Source organism: Belonocnema kinseyi, chromosome 2, assembly GCF_010883055.1.
Source record: "Belonocnema kinseyi isolate 2016_QV_RU_SX_M_011 chromosome 2, B_treatae_v1, whole genome shotgun sequence".
NCBI lineage: Eukaryota > Metazoa > Arthropoda > Insecta > Hymenoptera > Cynipidae > Belonocnema > Belonocnema kinseyi.
The window spans coordinates 92,342,340-92,351,857 of NC_046658.1; the positions used below are offsets into that span (position 1 = coordinate 92,342,340).

General features: G+C 26.4%; 1 protein-coding gene across 6 annotated transcripts in view; it reads right to left on the minus strand.

The window, feature by feature from the left end:
- Nucleotides 1-9,518, minus strand: part of LOC117167213 (titin) — a 50,587-nt gene that overhangs the window by 4,582 nt on the left and 36,487 nt on the right. For 2 of the 6 annotated variants that reach the window (XM_033351972.1, XM_033351971.1), the window contains 3 exons: nucleotides 7,005-7,874; nucleotides 3,574-3,777; nucleotides 3,278-3,371 (listed from right to left, as the gene is read on the minus strand). In XM_033351972.1, the coding sequence (XP_033207863.1) occupies nucleotides 3,278-3,371; nucleotides 3,574-3,777; nucleotides 7,005-7,874 (1,168 nt within the window). Of the gene's footprint in view, nucleotides 1-2,808; nucleotides 2,879-3,277; nucleotides 3,372-3,573; nucleotides 3,778-7,004; nucleotides 7,875-9,518 lie in introns of all 6 variants that reach the window. The other 4 variants (XR_004466367.1, XR_004466368.1, XM_033351973.1 and 1 more) reach the window with 4 other exon arrangements.

A 9,518-nucleotide genomic window follows, 5' to 3' on the forward strand; every position in this document is an offset into this window, starting at 1 on the left:
AGATTCGCAATTTTATATTATGTTTGTGTTTTTAGTCGAAAATTTATATTCTAGATATTCAAAAAACCATAAGAAGCAATAAATTAGAATTCAAGTTTGAACCGAGTAGTTGAGCTTTCAAACCAAAAAGTCGATTTTTTAACAAAAGGGTGGAATTCTTAAACCAAAAATATCATTTTTTTTTAATCAAAATACTTGGATTTTCAACTAAAAAACAAAGTTTCAATCAAAAATGGAAGTCATATTTTCAAATAAAAAATCTGCCCGCCTCGTGGGCACATCCTAATCGCGCGCTACGCGCGCGGCTCCCTTCGCTCGCATGTTTGAAGGCGCCTAGGGCGCGCGACGGTTGAATCTCGCGCTTCGCGCTCGCATATTTATTCTTTGCATTTGGAATGCTTGAAAAAAACTTTATCAAAAAGATCTCTTTTAGATTGCAGTATTTATATGCGTCTTCATATTCTGAATTGTCTACTTAATTAAGTATAGTCAAAGATTAAGTTTCTCAAAGCTCTGTAGGCTTTGAGGTACACATTCTCATCGTGACACTCGCGCTGCGCGCTCCATTTCCGACAGACATTTGTAAACAGGTTTTGTTGGATTTTTTTCTCGTAACTTTCGTCGCTTTTCGACACATTAAAAAATTTTTTTTTCAACGTTATTTTTCACGAATAAAACAAAAAGTAGGCGTCCTATCAAGAGGTGATTCTTAACGAAATTGTAGATCTTTTTTGGGATAACCATTTTTGTTAAATCATATTTTTTCGTATCCTACATAGTTTGTCCACAAAATGAAATTTTTTATTTTCCATTATTTTTTGTGCAATCAAAATTTGAATTTTCGATTTTTGAAGAAAATCCAAAAATTTGTTATGATAATCTTTTAGAGCTTTCAAAAATAAATGTTTTTCTTCTCTTGACTTTTTTTCATATCGTGCGTTTTTCGGCTTCAAATTTTGATTTTCGGTTGATTGAAAAATTTTTTGAAAACGCTATAACTCTGAGAATTTTCTTTTTATCAAAAAAGTCATGAGGATGAATTGTTTGTTCTTCTTAATACTATAAATATCCGTACATAGAATTTTCAAATTCAGAAAAGAGTGGTCTCAAAAATTTTCAAAATGGGCTCACTTTTTGAATTTTTATCAAAAATGTCTGGTTCACGAACTCGCCCTTTCTTTTAGGACCTAAAAAAAGTGTGCCCAAGATGGATTTGATTCATTCATTTTTTTCGAGAGTTATCGTGTTTACGGAGAGACGGACGGACGGACAGACAGACAGACGCCAACGTGAAACCCTGCTTTTCGGTTTCAAGGGATCTAGAAACGTGGAGATCCGTTGAAAAAGTGTGATGTCAAATTTCCGACAATTCTAATACTTTCTCAATCATAAATGATGAGAGTATAAAAAATTGTCAACAAAAAAAAGGAATTGTCAAAAAATTAAATTTTTTAAGCAAATAGACGAATTTTCAACTGAAATTATGAGTCGATGACAACAAAAAATGTCGTACACGTTAGTTTAGGTTTCAACTAAGTAGTTGAATTTTCAAACCTGAAAGACGAATTTTGTAATAAGAAAGTTAAATTTTCAAATTGAAAAAAAAAAAATTTTCTACAATATTTTAATTTTTAACCCAAAATACGAATTCTGTATAAAACAGTTTAGTTTTCCACACATTAATGTCATTTTTCAAGAAAAAAATTAATTTTGAACCAAATAGTTGAATTTTCTACCAAATTGCTGAATTTTTAAGCCATAAGCCGAAGTTTCTACAAAATTTTTAACCTAAAAATATAAACTTTTAACTGAACATTTGAATTTTTGAGAAAAGTAGTGAAATTGTCAACCCAAAAAGTATAATTTTCTACAAAACAGTTGATTTTTCAACTAAAAAGATCGATTTTATAAAAAAAAAATGTTTTAACAATCAACAATCTTCGTTGGTGAGAGATTTCGCGACTTAATTTTGTTCAAAATGATAAAATCAGGCTTAAAAAATTTCGGATTGTTTTGATGTTGTTCGTCTGAAATTGAAATTTTGATTTAAACAAAAAAATTAGATTTCAAAGAAGAATCATAATTTGGGAATAGTATGCACAGATTTAATTTTCTATACAAAAATATTATATAATTATTCTACAGCTAAGATATTAATATTCATAAATTATTTAAAATATTATTCTTTCTTTTATTTTTAATTATTTTATATGATAGATACTACGAAAATAGAAACATTTTATATTTCAATTTAAAAATTGGCGAGACAAGAATAAAATCACGCGCTTAGTGCTCGTGTTTGTTTTCCAATTATATTAAAAATTTTGGTGTGACGTTTTGTCAAATTTTTTCGAAATATCATGCAACTAATGGAACTTTTTTTTAATTTCGAGGTTTTCTACTAAAAATATTGATCTAAATTTAAAAAAATTTAACAATTTTAGATTATATTACTCTTTTTTGTCGAAAATTGGTATTTTAGATTTAAAAAATCATAAGATTTTTCATATTAAAATTATTCGTCAAACTATTATTATTCAGATTATTATTATATTATTATTTATATCTTAAAACCTTTAAGATTCGAGCCCTGAATATAATATCAATAATAATACTTAATTGGTCTAAATGATTTAACAAATATGGAAGATGAGAACCCAAAAACCAAATTTGAGTTTATTAACACAAAATGAATTTAAAAAATGTAAATTATGATTTTAAAAAAATCCTGTGAAATAAAATTTAAAAATGTTTTTGTATCGTTGTTTGAGAGAATCTTGATAACTCGTGAGCTTTTGAAATATTTACCCAAATAAAGCAAAATGACAATGCAGCAATGCTTATGACGCCAGGATCGGTTAGTCGCTCTTCACTGCTCCTGTTTCAAAATTCAAACACTCAAACTTAATAATCAGAATTTTTCGCTTTAAAATGGCCTTGATTGGAAATCTTCAATTTCCTGATTTACTTTCGTAGAATATGACCGAGTTCTTCAAAAATCATAGAGAATTTTTTCACAAAATTGAATTAATTGAAATCAAGTAGATTTTTGAAAGACTCGACATCAAGTTTTCAACATATTATTATTAATTAGCGCATGCCTTATTATCTTTGGGACAAAAAATAAAAATAAATTTCAAGCACGACTTTTTAGAGCAAGTTTATTACGAACGCATGAAATCCTTTTAATTATAAATTAGAAAAATATAATAATCAAATATCTAATCTTTAATTTATATTACTGCATTCTTGGAAGCTTTTATATTTTATAACGTACCAGGTACTTCTTCTGGTATTTTCTTTTCTGTTTTTTCGACTTCTGCTTTCGCGAGGGCTTCGGTCACTCCCTTTTTCAACTCTGCGGAATCCGGCTAGCAAAAAAAAAATTAATTGAAAAAAAAAGGATTGCAACTAAAATCTTTTCAATAAAAATTCTTTTCTTTAAAAGTAATTCTTAAATTTAAAAATGGATAACTTAAGAGTTTTAGAATAGAATTTAAACTTAATCGCCGGATTAGAAATTATTATTTAATATCAGTGGTATTATAAAAAAAAAATCAAAATATGCACTACCTGAGGTGGTGTTTTTTCTCGCACAGGCCCAGTGGCAAGTGTTGAAGAAATTTTTTTCCAGATGTTATCAAAGCTGTCTCTACCCAAATAATCGATTTGTCCTTGCTCCCAACTCATTTTTCTCATATGTTCTTCAAAGACCATTTGTTCGTTACTTCTGGGTTCACCCAACGTTAATTTAGCCAAAGCTCCGGCCAGTCCAGCCTAAATAACAAATCAATAAAAATATATTCAATAGGAAATAATATCGAATTTTTTTAAAGCATTTGCACATTTTACATCTCTGAATGCAATCCTAAATACGTTAAATTATTAAAAACATATTTACACGGTTGCTACAGGTCAGGGAATTCTGAAAAGTCAGGGACTGTTAGTTGGATTTTATCTATTTAAAGAATGAACATAAAATATAAATTCTGTTAATTAAATAAATATGGAAACTTAATGAAATGGTATTTAGAAAAAAGAATGCGTTCATAATAAGTTTTACAAACGTATAATTTTATAGGATTTTTGTTTTATTCTTTTTTTTATTGAGAATTTATTTTGTGGTTAAAAATTCAACAATTTGGTTAAGATGTCATTCTTTCTTTATGTAAAATTTATTTTTGTTTGTTTGGGAATTAATCATTTTGGATTGAAAATTCAATAATTTAGTTGAAAATTAACTTTTTCGTTGCCAATTCATATTTTTCGTTTAAAAATTCAACTTTTTTTATAGAAAATTCATCTTTTTAGTTAATAAATTCATATCTAACCGTAGAAATTTCGTAATTTTTCGTTGAAAATTCAACTATTTGGTTAGAAATTCATTTTGTTGTTGTTCAAAATTCATTATTTTATTTCTTTGGCTAAAAATTGAACTATTTGATTGAATATTACTTTTTTTGGCATAAATTTAATTTTCTAATTTGACAATTTATTTGTTTGGTCGAAAAATAATTTTTTTATTATGACGATTTCACTATTTATTTGAAAATTCGCTTCTTTTAATTTAAAATTTGTTGGGAAATTAATCTTCTTAGTGAAAAATTAACCTTTTTGGTTGAAAATTTAATTATTTTGTTTGAAAATTCATTACTTTGGTTGAAAATTTATTTATTTGGTGAAGATTGAGCTATTTTGTTGAATGTTCTGTTTTCATTTTTATTTTAAAAATAATTTTTTAATCTATAAATTCAACTATTCCTTTCTTTTAATCGATCATTTTATTAAATTAAATTATTTGGTTGAAAATTCATTATTTTCGTTTTAAATAAATTTTTTAAATTATAAACTCAACTATTTCATTTATCTTTATTAAAATATTTGGTTGAAAATTCTGTACTTTAGTTGAAAAATTTCTTTGGCGAAAAATTGAACTATTTTGTTGAAAATTCGTTTTTTAGAATTGAAAATTCACTTTTTCGACTGGAAATTTTACTGTTCTACTTTCATTGGTGAAAACCCATCTTTTTGTTAAAAATTGAACTATCTAATTGAAAATATTTCTTTTTTATTAAAAATTAATTTCTTCGATTGACGATTTAACTATTTTGTAAAGAATTCTTTTTTTTATTGAAAATTAATTTTGTTAACTGAAAAGTAAATTATTCCACTTTTTTTGAAAATCCACCTTTCTTTTTTAAAAATGAAACTATTTGGTTGAAAATTCATATATTTTGTTAAAAATCCATCTTTTTGATAGAAAAATTAATTTTTCCAGATGAAAGTTTAGCTTTTTAATTGAAAATTTATTTCTTCGGTTGAAAGTTTAACTATTTTGTTGAAAATTCGTTTTGTTATTTTGAAAATGTAACTTTTTTGCTAAAAATTCATTTTTTTTTTGTTAAAATTCATAATTTTGCATATAAATTTATTTCTTTGGTGTAAGATTCATTATTCTATTGAAAATTAATTTTTTTAAATAAAAATGAATCTATTTCAATTTTTTGAAATTCAATCCTTTTTAGTTGAAAATTTATTTATTTAGTGGAAAATTCGTCTTTTGGCTTGAAAATTAATATTATTGTTAAATAATTCATTTATTTGGTGGAAAATTTAACTATCTTGTTGAACATTCGTTTTTTTCTTAAATTGAAATCTATTTTGTTTAGTGAAAATCTAACAATTCCACTTTTTTTTAATCCATCTTTTTTGTTTAAAAATTTAAGTATTTGTTTAAAATTAATATATTTTGTAAAAAATCCATTTTTTAGCAGACAAATTAATTTTCATGGTTAAAAGTTAATTTTTTAAATTGAAAATTTATTTCTTTGCTCGAAATTTGAACTATGTATGTACTATTTATGTACTATGTACCTATTAACTTAGATTAAATATTTGATTGAAAATCCACTTTTTTGATGAAAATTAATTTTTTAACTACAAGTGCTTCTATTCTAATTTTTCTTGAAAATTATTCTTTTATTGTGACAAATTATTTAATTAGTTAAAATTTCGCCTTTTCATCTCGAAAATTAGTATTCTTGTTAACAAATTCATCTATTAGGTTGAAAATTAAACTATTTTGTTGATAATTTGTTTATTTTGAAAATGTACCTTTTTATGAAAAAAAAAATTTTTGTTTGTTTGAAGATTTACAATTTCTGTAAAAAAAATCATTTATTTTGCTGTAAGATTAACTACTTTTTTGAAAATTTGTTTTTTGTTGAAAATTAATTTTTTTAACTGAAAATGTGTTTGTTCCAATTTTTCTTCAAATTTGATATTCTTTAATTTAAAATTCATTGATTTAGTTCTTTAGCCTTGAAAATTAATATTCTTGTTAAAAAATTTATCTTTTTCGTAAAAGATAAATTTGTAAATGTTTTTTTGCATCAATATTAATGATAAACTTTTTATTGATTTTTTTTATTAATTAATTGAAGGTTGTTTTTATACCCGAATAAAATTTGTATAACGTTCAGGAAAAATAAAAATTAATTAGGGAAAAGTCAGGGAATTTCGAAATTGGGATTTTGTAGCAACCGTGATTTAAAATGTTATAATTTAATATATACAAAAGTAATAACATTTTAATATATTAAACCGATACTTTTTCAATTAGAGGAAAAAATAATATAAAAACATAAGATTGGATTAAAAGTTAACAACACAATAATAACTTCGAAATCAAAACTAAAACCCAAAACAGCAACCAAAGCATTATTGATATAATTTACATTGAGGCAGTGCTGAAAAAAATATTAAATTATGTATACATATTGTTAAAAATCACACACAATATTATTACAATTTCTTCACAATATTTTCACAGCTCAAGAACTTTATTTCAAAAAATAAGAAAAAAAGCTGATGTATTTATTGAAGACTAAAAGATTTAGAATTTGAACTTTCAGTCTGATTTTTTTAAGTATCAAGCGCAGAAAACTCGTTTTCTCATAAAATTTCGGACATTTTTGGAAAAATATTGAGAGCCTTTTACTTACATAGTTGCTCTCTAGGTGCTTCATTGTCTGTTCAGATAGCGATGCTTTTTTTTTAGGAAAAATACGGGGGGGTTTAATAGGAATTTGGGATCTTAAGCTGTGCAGTTTAGTCTGTTTGTCAGTCTGTCTATCTTGTTTCAAATCTTGTTTCTTCTGCAATCCTGTCTTATCTTCAGGTAAAATATTTTTCAAAATTTTTCTAGGAGGAGCTCTTTTAGATTGACTAACACTTTTTTGAATTGTATACAAAGTCTGATGTACCTGGGAATGTATATTTTGATCTTGAGATTCAGATTCTTTACTATGAGAATATTCTTCTTCAAATTCTGGTTGAATAACCTGAGACGAATGATGTTCTTCTTGATAAGGCTGAAATGCATGATCAATTTGAGATTCTTCTAGTCTACTTTCGTGATCCCTATGTTCACAAACTGGATGAAAGTCTGTCTGATTCTCTTCCTGCTCTTTAAATTCCGCCTGGTAAGTCTCACTCTGAGAAAAATTTTTACTCTCCTCCTTTTGCTCATGATGAAAAGCCCTGATTTCATTATTTTTATCATCCCGAAATTGGGAATGATCTTCGAAATGATTATCAGATTCCTGAGTCTGTTGAGGTTCCTGAAAAGTTTTGCCTTCCCCGGATTTCTGAAAGGCACTTCCTGATTCTGAATCTTCTGGATTTTCTTGGCTAATTTGTTGAATATCTTTTAAAAAGGGATCTAACTGCGGAGAATACGCTTCCCAGGGGTCTTTAAATTCCGAAAAGTCAACTTCGTGAAGTCCAAAGTCACTGTAGGTTTCGTTGTTGATTCTGGGAATTTGGGAAAGGGACATAATATTGTGCCAGGGTGGAGCCAAAGAGCTGGTGGCCTTTGCAAGCATCATGCGAAAACAGAAAAATGCACACTCAATATGTTAGTGACAAACTAGAGTTGCAGTGTCCATTTTTTATAAGCTCATGGATTTTGGAAATTGACTTTTTTTTTAAGTAAGCTCGAGAGACTTATAATTGCTTGGACAATCGAGTAAATACTGTTCAATCTTTTTCAAGAGTAAAAATTAAGCGCGACAAAAAATTTCAGTTCTTAAATTGGCCGTGCAATTTTCATTTAACCTACTCCAGCCAATAGAATTGGAAAAAGTTACATGCAAAGGAACAACAAAAAATAGACACTGACGAGAAACTTAAGAAGAATTTGTGCCAATGAAGTTTAATTAAAAGCTGTATTAATGCTCGTAACCTGAGCCCAACAAATTAGTTAAGAATCAAAATTGTGTAAGCACAGTTTTGTATTAATACATTAAAATTATTAATTGGTGAGAGGTGTTAATAAAATAGAATTGTTAACACTTTTTTTTTAACTGAGGACATGAATACAGCTCTCAATTCTGATTTTAAAGTGTGAAGACCTAAAAAGTATACTTTGAACCACTTACAACTCCAAGAAATTGAATTTGAAATTTACTCAGGGATCGTCCACAAAGTACGTTACCAATTTTAGGAGGGGGTAATTTTCTAGTACAAAGTTAAAATTTTTAGTTCAATTTGTTAAAAAGTAGTCTGCTTAGTCAATAATTAATTTTCCGGGTTAAGAATTTATCTTTTTTAACAAAAAATTCAACTGATTGGGTTTATATTAATCTGATTTGGTTAAATATTCAACAATTTGGTAGAAAAATTAAAGTATTCGGTTGATTTTGTTGTTGTGGCTTTAAACTCTAACAATTATGTTGAAAAGTTAGGTTTTTTGGGGAAAGAAGTAATCTTCTTGCAGGAAAATTCATCATTTTGGTTGAAAATTCAAATACTTGCTTAAAAATTATTCTTTTTAATTGAATATTTAACTACTCGTTTGAAAGTTGCACTAATTTGTTAAAAATTCGATTTAATTTAGATTCACCGCATTGGTTGGAAAAGTAACTGCCCCATTTTTGGAAAAAAAACCTTTCAGGTTAAAAAATCATCTATTGGGTTAAAAAGGCATTTTAAAAAATTTTAAATTGATCTTTTCTAGTTGAAAATTCACGTATTTTGTTAAATTTTTGGTTCGAAAATTAATCTTTTTTGAAAATTCACCATTCTTGGGTAAAAATGCAACTGTTTGGTTCTAAATTAATCTGGTTTGGTTGAGGATTCAACAATTTGGTACAACACTAAATTGTTCGGTTGAAAATTAATTTTTTTGTTAAAAATTCATATTTTTAGTATAAATTTAATTATTTGGTTATCAATTAAACTATTTTTATGAAAATGGACTTTTTTGGTAGAAACATAACTTTTTTATTGAAAACAAAATATTTTGGGTTGAAAATTCAAACATTTTGTAGATGGTTCGTCCTTTTGGCTTTAAAATTCCATTTTGTTAAAAATTCGTATTTTTTGGTAGAACATTTAATCTTCTAGAAGAAAGAATTCTTCTGTTTGGTTTAAAATGTAACTATTTAGTCATACATTTCATTTTTTTAGTGGAAAATTCAGCTACTTGGTTTTCAGTTCAACAAGTTTATTAAAAA